At 37.5% G+C, this 14,249-nt stretch overlaps 1 protein-coding gene across 1 annotated transcript; it reads right to left on the bottom strand.

The window, feature by feature from the left end:
* Positions 1-9,795: 9,795 nt before the first annotated feature.
* LOC122549690 (homeobox protein Hox-A13) lies at positions 9,796-11,096 on the bottom strand. Its single transcript, XM_043689549.2, has 2 exons — positions 10,451-11,096; positions 9,796-10,040 (listed from the first exon to the last, which is right to left on the bottom strand). The coding sequence occupies exons 1-2, from the start codon at positions 11,094-11,096 to the stop codon at positions 9,796-9,798; spliced, it is 891 nt and encodes a 296-aa protein (XP_043545484.1).
* Positions 11,097-14,249: the final 3,153 nt, after the last annotated feature.

Raw genomic sequence — 14,249 nt, 5'->3', positions numbered from 1 at the left:
GTTCCCAGCTAACATGAGCAATCAGGCGTCCCGAAAAAAAAACAGAAGCAAGAAGCCTTGCTTTGTCTGATCAAAAGTCAGGCTGAGTGTTAGAAAGAGGAAGTTTTCTTTTAACTGTACATTGAGCGTCATCCCTACATGTTGGTCAAAATCTAGTTTCTTACCCTTTTTACTTATCTTGAGGAGGGGGCAGATTCCCAATAATTATATTGTATCTTTGAACGCAGTTTGCCGATGCTGTTTCGAAGAGAACAGGGTCGTCGCAGCTATTTCATAATCTCCCGAACGAAAGGGGAAGCTGGCGATTACATTTCCGATTAAGTAAAAGGCGATAAATGAGTGGAGACCTATTCACTATCTTCTTCGCTTCGCCATTTTCTCTCCATCAGCTTTTCCCAATTCTCATCTATTGGGGGAATCGCTCTTTTACAGTCACTCTCAATTACAGATTCACAGTCTAATTGATTCGTGCCGTCAGTTTAAGCCTTTAGCCTATACTCATTTCCAAGACTGTGATCGTGTAAAGCTAAAGGAACGGTTCCAAAAATTAAATAGACGTACCTTGCTGGAATAAGATCAGGTAAACACTGCAGAGATTCGACTGCTATTTGATGGTGAATCAAATATAATGTAAATACTGAAGTTTAAGGGGATCAGTGAATTATTGCGGCGCAGTCTATTTTCCTGCAGGAGTCCAAGTCAACGGGAGGGCTGAGACCCGGATGAAGCTGAATTTCTTTACACTGATGTGCACTTCGAAGCTTTGTCGCGGTTCTTATCAGCAACGAAATCGGATTTGAAACCCTATTGTTAAAGTTTGAAACTAATTTTTAAAAAGCTAGGGCCAAAAATAAGACTGCGGTCAGACGAAGTCCTCACTCGAGTTATTTCAGAGCTTTGCACTTTAAAGATGCAGCGCCTGCGTAACATTGAACTTCAACTTTGAAAAAATTCTGCATCCGTGTAAGAAATGTACTTTTTTTTAACAAAAAAGTTCTATCGCGCGAAATGAAAGCTAAATCATAATGTCAATGGCTTAAATTAAATCTTCGGGGGAGAGAGAGAGAGAGAGGGACAGAGAAAAAGGTAAATATTTGCAGGAGCCCTGGCGACATTTGTGAAGTCGGTCGTGTCAGTAATTGCAATGAACCCGCGAGTTAAGTATAATCTGTCCCGCATGGATTCATTCATTTTTAAATATCAAGAACCACTGGGTAAAAGTTTGATAACTATATTTGTGGCCAGTAGATTTTTATTGTTGCCCTAAAGCTAATCAATACGGCATGGAAACGGCCGGCTATTGTTGTCCTTTTCCAAATTTTGCAGGAATTTCTCTTCCCGTTAGTTTTCCGTTCTCCCCACGAGTTACGTCGCTTGTCATCTCGCAAACGAAGTCACATATGGCTTAATTGCCTGCCACCGCAAAAACACTTTACTATGCCAAAAGGCAAGTCAATTTTCTAACTTGGAATGTTTTCATTCATTTCTGCCCTATCATTTTCCCCAGCAGATGGGATAAATGTTGAAAATGAGAAGGACAACATCATGTAAAGCTGAAAGTGGATATAGCCTCATCCCAGCCTCTACAAGTCCTCTGAAAAATGCAACTGAAGCTTGTGCTCAGACAGCAACTGCTGCCTTTTGACGGAACTCTTCCACTTTATTGTAAGACACAGTTATTCATTCATTAAAAAGTAGCTGGTTTTGAAATCTGCACGGTGAACTGCGAGCATCGAGAAATTCAGACATTTCGGAGAAAGCATCATTTCGCATTCTAAATCAATAATTGTACTAATAAACCCTTTTCTTGGCGCTGGATGACGTCGGGTTGGGATGTTATTGTGGTGGTTCTCCAATGAGTTTGTACTTTTCTAATTGCCAAAAAAAAGGTCGTGACTCTCAAAATCTAAACTGCAAACTTATTGGCTTCAGCAGAGTTAGTGTCTTTTTAACGAAAATCCGTGTTTTTGTTTTGTTGTCTGTGGTGGTTTTGCCGCCTCTTCAGTGGCAATGACAACAGATAGTGTCGGCCATTTTTATGCCTAATGTCTCGGAAATTCCGCACAAAGTTCATTGAAGCGAAAATACTTCGAAAAACTAGCATTTTATTGAGAGAAAAATGCTTACTGTGTATTAATAAACAACATTTATTCGAGATTCAAAGACCATTCCAAGTTTTGATAGGCACAGCCTCCAGGTGGATCATACTTAAAGATGAAAAACTAAGCCACAGTTGTGCGAGATTGTTCCTTTGTTAATTTTATTGAGCCCCAGTAGATTTATTAAAATGCTCCTGTAACAAGAGATTGTATATAAAACATTGCGAGCTACAACTCAGCAAAATTAATATGTTAAACGTATTCCCTAACATTATTTTTGCGCCCAGTCAAAAACAGGAAAGTACGATAATAGCCTCACAGGAGAAGGAGCATTTAGTAAGGAGCGGCAATGAAACTTGAAAGTAATACACTTTGTATGTTATAAGTGAGCACTTTACGCATTTGAAAAAGCTGTAAGGACATTCATTTTAGTCTAAAGCGATATACTGTACAACGAGTGCTTGATTGTATCTGTAGTACAGCGCTCGGAATGCATCAAAATATTTGCGTAAATATTTACGATTTAAATCCGGGTTCATTTTTAGCTCCTATAAAATTTCCTAATAAAACTATTGAAACTTTTTCACATGTTTTGTTACAAAGCTTTAGATGTTATTTCAATAAATTCCCCTGTCGAAAACATCCCAGTATTAAATTGGCCAATAGGTCGCATAGCAAACTTTGGCCCACGCCTTGTTTATTCGAATTGCACTACCCGGCAAAATAAAGGCAAATTATTTCATCCCGAAGTCTCCCCTTTGGAATAATTGGAGGAATAGAACATTATATATTCAATACAGTTGCGTTTTACTTTCTAGTTCACAAGGTCGAAGTTTCACTTCTCAGTATTTCTGAGCCTATCGCCATTTCATTTTGAACCATACACCCATCATTAGTTTTAGACGAAATGCTAATTCGAAGAGAACTAGGAATTGATGTGATGCTTCTGAACTTGGCATGTACGTTGTGAAATTTTTAAAAAAAGTATAGTTATAATCGATGCTTCAACAGCAAGGTACCAGCTATGGGTTTCGGTAGCGGGATTAAAAAAGAATGCAGATATAAAGGTTGAATAAATCCAGCAGTAGATTAATAATAATTTTCAACGTTGTTTCCTTCATAAAAAATAACAATAAATTAAGATTAGACCTCATCAGACGCCACTGCTCTGAAGCAATGTGGGAGCCAGGTCAAATAGCCATCAACATTGAAATAGAGAGAAAGGAAGCACAGTTTTACTTGAATTGGCTGGTTTTGAACTTGAAGGATCTTTACTTTGAACTTGGCTAGAGGTGCACAGCTCGGAATTCCGAATTATCTACGTTAAAAGGCTCTGTACTCACCTCAAACGCGGGCAAAACTGGAACACGAATAGGTGAACCACTCCCCTGCACTTTATCAATAGATTCCTCCCGCTTTATAATCCACAATCTTTCAAAATTGGCGTGTACCGCACCATACACAGGTGCGATGGAATCGCAAAGCCGTTTCTCCATCCAGTGCCCAGTTGGCGTACCTTTCCGAACGCAAAAGCGAGAATCTTCTAATTGCGCCGAATCTTTGTCAAGTTCACATATTCCAAGCCCATCGTGTGATGCTGTTGTCTCCCAGATGATCATTCAGGACCCACACACGTAGCCTGTGTGCCCACTAAACTTACAATGTGACAAAATGACTGAATCCCTTTCAGCTGAAAGAACATATGGGATAACAATGAAATGCCGAACTTATACTAAATGTCAACAACAAACTGACCGCGCCTGTGTGTACCAGAGGAAAAGGAGTGAACTGCGTTTTAATGAAAGCCGCAATTAATGAATTGCATGCAGCCTCTTTGTTATACTTTATTAATGAGTTATGTAAATTACTTCAAATAACAGTGGCTAAGATTGTGGTTTTACATTTTCTTGCGTGTAGGACTTAGTAAATATTTTGAGTGCGATGGACAACGCTCACATCACAATATAATGCTTCATTTTGAAAAAGTGTTTCCACAAAGTCTTTCACGGATTTACCATAGACACTTCCATTTTAACTGTTTATACTTTCACACATAGAAATACTAAGCTAAAGTGTTACTGTTAATTCATTAAGTATTTGAAATAGTCACATTGGCAACGAGAAAGCCACTCTGTGATACTGCATTCGTATCCAAATATACACGGACGAACTCGTATCCTAAACAAAAGTAGCAGTGCAAATCTTCGAAGTTGATATGAAATCTTTTGGCCTGTGATATTTGGCCAACCAGTAAACAACATCACTACCGGGAAACCTTAGCTAGCGCGAAAAATACAGATCCAAACGACTGAAAAATTCACAGTCGACCTCACAAATTACATGTACTAAATCCAAAAAGGTAACAAAGACCTTTAAAAAAGTTTATTTTGCTTTTCTTGACATACAATCTCGTATCTGGAGATGCAAAAACACTCGAATTGGAAGTGATAATTTAATGTGTACTCAATTTAAAATAGCCCTAAGTAGAACAGTTGGATTTGTGATTTTAAGGAACTATTGAGTTATATATCACACAAAATGTATCACGTCAATTTCAAATATATTTTGACGTGTGATATTAGAGTGTTAAATGGAATTGTGCTCACATAATCATACATGCGTACATTTACCGAAGATATACTTAACTTTTGTAAATACTGCAGTTCTATATTATTTATCAATGGCAACATGTTATTTAAAAATTTCGGACAGATGAAATATAATCCACCGCTAAATATAGTCAAATCTATTAGGTGATAGGTTAATTATGCCTTGTGTCAGTTTGAAAATTCAACACTTGTTACTCAGATAGAAATTAAAGATGACGTACTCAGAATGGTTTGCAGTATTATCTGCCCCAAGCATTATCACAACTATTATAAGCTTAATATCGTATGCGTGTTTGAATGCACACACATATAAGTATGGGTAGAAATATGTATAGGTAGGGATATTAAATAAATTCGTTTTGTATGTGAAATCTACATATATGGATTTCCCCAGTTCATTATACACTTACATTTGTACACTTCTATTAATGTATGCGCACATAAGTAATATTTGTGTCTACACTTTAGCAGGTCATCTGTAAATGTAACGTTTGAAGGTGCACAATGACCCCGCCTGTATACCATTTCTTTTTAAAAGTGTGACTTCACTTCTAAAAATGCAGGTCCGTTTTTGCTTTTTACATAACTGAAGTTGCTCACTGATGTTAAACGTGTTCCTTTCTAAAGAATTCACTTTTTCCGTTCCCTGTTGTCACCAAAGTCTTAAGCGTATACATTAATATTGTAGTGTAGTTGCATTCTTTGCTGAATGAGAGGAAAGCAACGAGTCAATTACTACTGCACTTCACAAGTGTATGTGATTTAACTGGAAGCAGATATAATACAAAAATATCAAATAATATCGGCTTTTTTTTGCACCGTGGCCCTAGAGTCTTTTGTTTCATGTATTAAAGTAAATTGAACAATTGTGTAGTCAGTCCGGCAAAACTTTGCTAAAAAATTATAGACAGCGTTTCAAAATAAAATGGACTCTTGTTGTTCATTCGGAATTCGGGCTTTGGCCACTATAAAGCATTTACTTTCAGCAACCGTTGGTACATTATTGGGCCCAGATCTGGCATTTTAGACTAAAGATTATTTTGTAATGATCCACATTATCATGAAATGGGCATTTTCTCTATGTTCGATGATCAAATTTTAAGTTTTAAATAAATTTATTGTACGGTACCAAGTTAGCAAGAGAGATAAAAGCATAAAAGGTGGTTTGTAGTGTATTCTGCAATCAATGATGTATGATCTCAAAATTAACAGTAAGGCTGCAGTCGCGTGAAAAAGAAAATGCTAACTAAATCCAATGAACCGTTTTTATCCATAAAAATACATATAATGAAGGCAAAAAAAACAATTATTCCTGCGTAGTTTAATGTGGGCAAAGACACAGTGATGCGATTATTTGGATTGTTTTAAAAATGAAGACTGGCGAGTTGAAATTCAAAACTATACTGTGGTTGTAGCTTAACGCGCCTAGGATTTTTGACAACGACTTCGTCCCTTCAAATTCTCTAATACATAATAAAATGATAAATGATGATGTAATTATGTAGGATTCAACGTAGAAAGTCCTTCAAATTCGAATGACCACTCTTTCGTAAATTTCTATAGAAATGTTAAGTCTCTTATGGCATTCTAACGTGACATATGCGTGCCTGTCCGACAACACGACACAGGAGGCCATTACTGATGCTATTTCACAGTCCAAATTCAATGATGCAAATGCATTATTGTTTTTACAGTAAACTAGTTTAATCGCTCGTGATCGCCATTGTACGCATAAAAGGCTCTTTTATTTTCTGTAAATAGAGATTCACATTTCAGGATGAATCATTGGCACAGAAGAATTTGAGGAATCGAAAGAAGAATGATTATGCTATAGAATGTCAGTTTGAATTGATTGCACCTCCTGCTTTGCTATGTTTATGTCAGAAGGGTAACACTGACAATATCATTAATTTTAGTTCAACCTCTATCTTGCAATATACTAATAACAAGCAATGACTCGGGTAATCAGAAATTTGCCATTGATTTCTCACTGCTTATGCACAATCTTTTACCTTACGTTTATTTTACTTAAATCCCAAGAACGACAAAAAAAGCAACATGCTGAAGGAAGGTGTTTGTACATAATTAGTTTCTTTGGAAGGCTCAAATTCCAACAATAAAATGAGCTGATTTAGCCATACCAATTACAAGTGGTTACTCTTAACTAATAAAACACTGATCAATTATTGCTTCATCTTCCAAGTAAATAGAAATCGTATGATATACTTCAAATCTATGCATCCAGAAAACAATGATCTCGGATCATTAGCCCTGCCTTGATCAGGAAGAATGAGGGTGGTTCTCTTCAAGCAGTTTCCAACAAATATTTCACGGGATTTTACAAGCGGGTGGTGTGATTGGTTTGAATACGTCATGTGATGAATGTACAAGTTTTTAATCCCACAACATTTTGACAAACCAGGATTCATTGCTGCAATAGGCAATTCCAAGATTGTGGCTTGGACCGTATGAAGACAGGACACAAACGAAAATTAAATGAGTTGTTTTGACTGGTCATTGCACATTTCAACTTCAACGTAACAAATTCTCTTGCTTACATAAGCGAACCTGGTTAGCGTGGCCACTACTAATAAGAGCACATTTCTACATTTTACACGCATGTGCAATTTATCTGAATTTTCCCAAAATATATCGCTACAATAATTGCTTGCTACAAAGGCAGATAAAATGCTCTACTTTATACAAATACATCAGCTATCATTATCCACATGGTATACTTGTATTGAACGCGGTCTGTATACTTTTAAATAAATACAATTCTTAAAATCTCGGCTTAATTGCTGCCATATTCCACAATACCACTACGCAAAAAGGTTTAGCTTTCATGAAATTGTTTATTTTTAAATGAAACATTTGATCAGTCATGGAGTATATAAGAATGAAAGTGAATTGACAAACCTAACAGATTAGCAGATGCAAACAGACAGGACACGAAGGCAGAAATAGCGTAAGTAATGCAAGCGTGAAAGTGAACAGACAATTTATAGGCAGATCAACAGTCCCTTCTAACTATGACTTCTTCAAACGTGATCATTATCAGCTTTACCTGATTAGTTGGTTACTCTTTCTTCAGTCATTTTATTGAGGCTAAAATTAAAACCATCCGCAAAACTCGATTTGCAAAACATAGTTCCATAGTCCTTTCTTTCTGATGACTTGACACCTTCCACTTGCAAATCAAATAGAACGTGTGAAGTTGTTAATTGGTTTTGAAGGTTATATTGTTAGCAATAGTAAATAACTCCCCATTAGTCCTTGCAACTCGAGCATTTCAAGTAATTTCTCTGAACATTTCCACAAGTTAGATTGATTTTTAGAGTTACAGACCGACATCTGACGGCTCCATTTCGCTCTTTGCTCTTTGAGTGTTGAAATAGTTATGTTTGCTGGCTCTCTCTCGTTCAAGGCCCGTGTAAATGAATATCCACAGATTTAGCAGTAGATGGCGCACTTGTTCTACCAATGCATTTCATGACTATTCATGAGTGGTTAATAGTCAAGGTCAAAGACTATCTGTTTTCGTCAAGGTCAAGGTTTAAGCCCCCCTCCTAACGCCCTCCCTCCATATTAAAACCGAGGGGAGAGCTTATATTTTCAATCAGAATATGGACATCAATTTATTGTCTTTAAACTTTCAGAATTTGCTAATACAAACTTAAGAACCTATTCCGAAAAGCGTTTTTACCATAATAATCGTGATACATTTGCTGGTCGTAATGTTTTTCATTAAAAACAACAGGGAATATTCTCAGATACCTTTTGTTCTCAGCAAATGCCTTGATTAATTCCACGTACGAAAGCATGGTTCCGAGGTATTTTAGACCTTTAAAGAAATGACAGAGTTGACATCAAGAATAAATCTGGGCTGGCCGATTTTTCTTTACATTTTAGTTTAAAAGCTGTTAATTGGAATCATGTTTCTCAACAACAACAACAAAAACGGTCGACGCTGGTGTTTATGAAGATATTTTATTCGTGAAATAATTTCTTGTAATGTAAGTAATTTACTAGATGAAAAAGACAACAGGGTATACAAATTAAACAGCTGCAGAATAATGCGAGACATCTTAATTTTGTGATTATCATTCGTAATTATTTTTACTATTATTGGTATATATTAACTAAGCAGGAGGGTGCATGCAGATATAACATTGCAGTATTTAAAAAAAAATACAGTTGCACGCAGATGTCATCATTTTTAAGAAGGAAGCTGTGCGCCTTAGGTCTGCGTGAAGCCTAATGCTATGTGAAGTGGGTAACGTAACAAGCAGGCAGAAAAGACTTAATATTTAGTTAATTTACACGGGAGGGGTGGTTCCATGTTTGCAGACAGATCTTGCTTCTGCTCTGTAGGAAATGGCAATCTGGTCTGCTATTTAATTCCCGAAAGCGTGGATGCTCATAATATATACATAGGTCGAAATGTAGAGTGCTTCAATAGTACGTATTTTCTTTCCCATATACACTGCTATTTAGAATATATTCTTCCTTCTACCTGTACATTAAAACTTTAAAGATAGCGCAACCCATCCAAAGAAAATGTAGTGTGTAAACATACATTTTATTTCATATTTCGCGATATATCCCATAGGTTACCTGAGGAAAAACTCTCATGCACTCTAGCATTTTGTTGACCAGAACCTTTTCCAGCAAAACACATTTTCTTTAGGTGCTTTGGTGAGGTTTGTGTGGAGGTACTATATCAATCCAATTGGTACAATTATTGTTTTGAAATGGTCGGGTTTATATGCAGTAAGTAACTAAGCCAGCAGGTTTGCTACATTTCAAAATAATAACCCTTTTAGATTCTTGCTAAGATGGGCATGATTCCCTTATGGCGAACATTAGCTTGCTTTCACAACATCATTATACAATGTCTCTCCGAGATATTTGCTGTGTGTTTTTGCTTTTTTTTTGTCAAGAAAAAGCAAGGAGCACGCAGAAAGAAAAAAAAAATCTAGCATCAAGAAAATGAGCCGTGTTGGGTTTTGTTTTTTCTCTTCAGGCTGAGATCAGTAATTTGTAAAATGTTCAAATGAAGTCCGATTGGCTCTGGAATTGTCACACTAGCTGTTACTTTTCAGTTTAGTGAGAACTTTCTTTTCTTTGACTCGTCTGTTTTGAAACCAAATAGTGACTTGTCTCTCAGAGAGGTTTGTAGATGCAGATATCCTCCTTCGTTTGTCCTTGGTGATGAATTTATTGGTGGCATATTCCCGCTCAAGTTCTTTCAACTGCACTTTGGTGTAAGGCACTCTTTTCTTCCTCCCACGCCGAAAAGAGCTCGCATCCGAGGGATGCGAAACGACGTCTGTGAAGAGGAAAGCACACCTTACCATCCATTGCATTTAGCAGTCGTCAAAAAAAACACAAAAACTGTAACTGACACCGGAGTCAAGTTCAAGAGTATGCCGTGGGGGATATTATCTCGACTCTACCTGGTGTAATAAATTATATGGCAAAAAACGTAATTTTGAAAATGTATGAGGATTAAGAAGTGATAATGGAAAATCATGCATAATGATATCTAGGCAATAAACATTAACTGCATGCTACTATAGCGGTGCTGGTACTGGGGCATCACCCATATACTGTCTTAATCATAATCCTTTGAAGACTTAGTACCAATTAGTCGTGTGTATTTACATCTCGCAATGCTTTGTTCCCTTCAATTTACCAGTTTGGCACTGCATTGAAAGACTCGTGTTTATCTATACTTACCTGGCAAGCTTGATTTCCAGAGGTGGGTAGCTTGAGGTTGCTCTTTCGAGCAGCAGACTTGCCCGTTCCACCCATTGGTAATTGCCCAGGGCTGGTAGCTCTCCATGGATAATAATGTTTCATGTCTCGGTTCCCCGGCAGTGCTGATGGTAGGAACCACAGGTACGTCCAAATAACTGGGCATCGGTTGGTACGGCCCCGCGTAACCTTGATAGAAAGCGAACTCCTTAGCTCTGGAGGTGAATTCCTCGCCGGCAGACGTGTCCATGTACTTGTCGGCAGGATAGCCAGACAAGGTAGAGGGCTGAGCACAGGACTTGATACTGCTATGGTGGCTCATGCGGCAGGGATAGTAACTGCTCCCAAAGTATCCATAAGGAAGGGCGGCACTGGACGAAGTTTGAGCAGGACAAGGACTGCACTGTTTGACAGGTTCAGCGATGCCAGAGGCTGGCACTTCACTCGACGAGTAGGCAGAGCTGGGAGCTAGGGATGCTGGATGGGTCATCAAATTCCTGCATTGATTTGCTGTGAAGTTCCCTCCCGAAAATCCATCCATGTTTTTATTAATTTCATCCAAACTGTTGTCGTAGACGAACATTACTGTGTCGATCCAGCGGGGATGAAGTATCACGGACGCTGTCATATCACGTCCAACATTGAGACTAGTGGCCGTTTTAAAAGCCCCTAAGACTGAAAAGAGATACTGAATCTCTGAGACTTAGCAGCATTGACGCGCCAGTGTCGCTAAAGGCTGCTTCCTCATTGGCTGCGAGTCGACCACGTGATATGCAAAGTAGATGGTAAATATATGAAGAGTTAAAAAGGTAGATTCTGCATTAGTTCAATGAAGGAACATTGGGCAATTGGGATAAATCACGTTTACTAAAATACCTGACGACTAACGGCGCGCAAAATAAGCCAGTGATGTATGAACATCAGATAAGTGCACAGACAGAAAATAAGGCAGTATTTTGCATGTACAAAAAAAGGCAAACCAAAATTGCGAGTATTTTTATTTACATGTAACAGGATGAATAATGTACATAATTAAAGGCTAGATCACATTAAATAATTTGCAGTTCAGTGAAGGTCTTTTTTTGTGTAGTTGATTATTGTACCTGTAGCTGAGGTTACTTTTACATAGATGTTTATACTATCCACCCTTTTGAAATCTATATTTTCTGACCGACGCAAAGCGCTTTCTTCTAAAATAATTTGCCGCTTAAGCAAAACCTGACATTAGGATGGCCTAAAACCACACTTGCCCAGCTTTTTTTTTTATATTTCACTTCATAAATAATATCTTCAGGTACTTGAAACCAATAAGAAATTAACATTTTAAAGAACTGGGTAGCAGCAGAATTTTATAGTGTAAAGGAAACATCTGTATGACCTTTGTATTGCTTCATGACATAACTCGTTAAACCAAATGGTAATAATGCCATAGAACAGTCCGAAATTATTCCAGAGCCTACATTTCTTAAGCCGTGATAATTATTTGAGGGAATATATCTCTTCATTCTGGATATAATGTGTGCCATTAAACTAAGCACCAGAGCAAAGTTTATTAAAATGAATCACTATGCAGATTGGAACTCATTTTCTAGAACAATCAGTTAGTTTGAATTCTCATTCATGCGGACTAAATAATGTGTTTGCTTGCTATAATGACAGCAACATTTCTAGCCAGTCACAAATATAGATACATTTGGATCAAAAGACATTTATAAGATGGATAAGGATATCCACTAATTCCTTGTTTGCCGTTTGCCAGGCCTGATACTAAAAGTATTTAAATAAATGTCAGCGTTCTTACTTACCCCGCTAAGGCAGCCTATTCGTGTCGACCTACTTGCTGAAAAATATGCATAAATTGAGCGGGAACATAACTCTCATAACCGGGTTTCATTTTGAAATATCAGTGCAAGGATTTTATGAGTACCTGACTCAATTAAATGCACCGAAAAAGGGATAAACGGTGAATTATTTAACAATAGCTGGCACGTTGTTAAATGTGTTAAAATGCATAAATATGATTTGTTTTATAATATGTAGCACATTATTAAAAACGCTATTGGATCGATAAATATTAAGCTTGTTCTAAATGGATTTGAAATCAATTTGCAGTTATTCGGCGAAAAGTATGGGGATAAACCTTCTTCCCACAGTCATATACTGCATGCTGAGGCACAGTAACTGCTGAAAATGCATGCAAAGTGCAAAGATATAGCCAGTATTGTTCGGTTATTGTGGATAATAATTTTTAGTACAATTTCAGTCACTTACTTATATACCAGGTACTGTGATATATACAATAATAACCAGTTCCTATCAAACGAACTCTTCAAGCTTGTTTCATTCAACTGTTTGTTTCAGTTTTTTCTTGTGTCTCATAAGGTTCAATGGCTGTGGTAATGCAGCTGTTTAGAACAATCATTTTACAATTAAAATGCTCCTATTATGTTCTTCACAATTTCTCCCTCTCTCACTCTCACTACGTCTTTAATTGCCTCCTTCCTGTTTATCTCTCCCTTCCCTTCCTTGTACATTTTTGAAACGTCTTGCCCCTGTTTTAGTACAGGAATAATCCAACCGCTTGAGAAACAGCTGCACGCTGTTCCTCCAAACTTCTTTTGGAAATTGGAAGTGATACGAACCTCGATGATTTAGGAGCCCTGATTCTGAGCTGCTACTGACCATCGTTATTGGAGCAGAGACGGTGAATTCCAACCATGTGGAAGATAAACATTCTGCGATGACTAACGCGCCATAGAATGGCGAGATTAAAGCGTCTCCCCAGCGAATCTGGAAATTTTTATAAATTATCCTCCATGTCGAAAAATCAACTGAAAATCGTAATCTTTTTCGGGATTGTTGTCGGGTAAACATACTGAGGTGATTTCACAACACCAATCCTCGAAGAAAAATTATGACAAGTCAAATCGCGAATTGTGTGTGTGTGTGTGTGTGTGTTTCTCTTTAATGTGTCTGAAATTGCGTGACCGACTTATTCAATGACTGTTCATATATTTTGCAGTTGAGTGATGATTGTGTGATAACGTCACTGGTATTGGAGTAGAACTGTCACTGACTAACAATACGTAGCTTCCCCGTGATTATTAGTAGCTGGAACTCTTTAATTTGAATCTAATATAGCGGCTACTGTTTGATTTTCGCGGTATCGGCAATGTTAGTATATACCGAACGTAAATCACATTCAAAAGTACATTTGCTTTTCCAGTGACCAGATAAAATACGCAAATATGAGCCCGGCTGCATCGTCCTGGATTACGCTTTAAGTGGAAATGCATTGGAACATCAGATTTGCATGGCGTCGCAATAATCCTCCATTCTTGAATTAAAAGAACACTGCCCCTCCTTCCAAAAAGGGCATATTATATTGAAACAAGCATTCGATTGCGTATCTAACTGATAAGTAAAACTTCGAATGCAATCTACTTGTTAAAAGAAAGTTTGTGCATGGTCTGTGTGCTACAAACATATGTAAACGGCCGCATTGTGGATTATACTACAAAATGGCAGCAACCAAATGGGCAGCTCTTTTACATACGGGTTAGACACGGCTAAAGGCCAAGGTCAAGTTGAAAGTTGCAGTCTAGCCAATCTGAGTGCTGTCATTCACGCGTTGACGACCCTGTCTGAATTCTTACAAAGGCAAGCCGTGAGAATTGACTTTTTCATTGCCGTTTTGTTTGTTTTCTTTTGTTTTTCACTCACAACTCTCCAAATGAAAAAAAAATTCTACTGACCATACCGTCTTCATTTCCAGGCTGTT

Source organism: Chiloscyllium plagiosum, unplaced genomic scaffold (assembly GCF_037043375.1).
Source record: "Chiloscyllium plagiosum isolate Xiang-an unplaced genomic scaffold, Cpla_swu_hap1 HiC_scaffold_5, whole genome shotgun sequence".
Lineage (NCBI taxonomy): Eukaryota > Metazoa > Chordata > Chondrichthyes > Orectolobiformes > Hemiscylliidae > Chiloscyllium > Chiloscyllium plagiosum.
The sequence above is the reverse complement of the archived record's forward strand: the minus strand, read 5'-3'. Positions and strand labels throughout refer to the sequence as shown.

What these genes read in the sequence shown, in the direction of transcription:
- LOC122549690 (XM_043689549.2), bottom strand. Translation starts at nt 11,096, where the DNA reads ATGACAGCGTCCGTGATACTTCATCCCCGCTGGATCGACACAGTAATG. An exon ending in CTGGAAATCAAGCTTGCCAG is followed by an intron (nt 10,041 to 10,450) that starts GTAAGTATAGAT and finishes TCCTCTTCACAG; the next exon opens with ACGTCGTTTCGCATCCCTCG.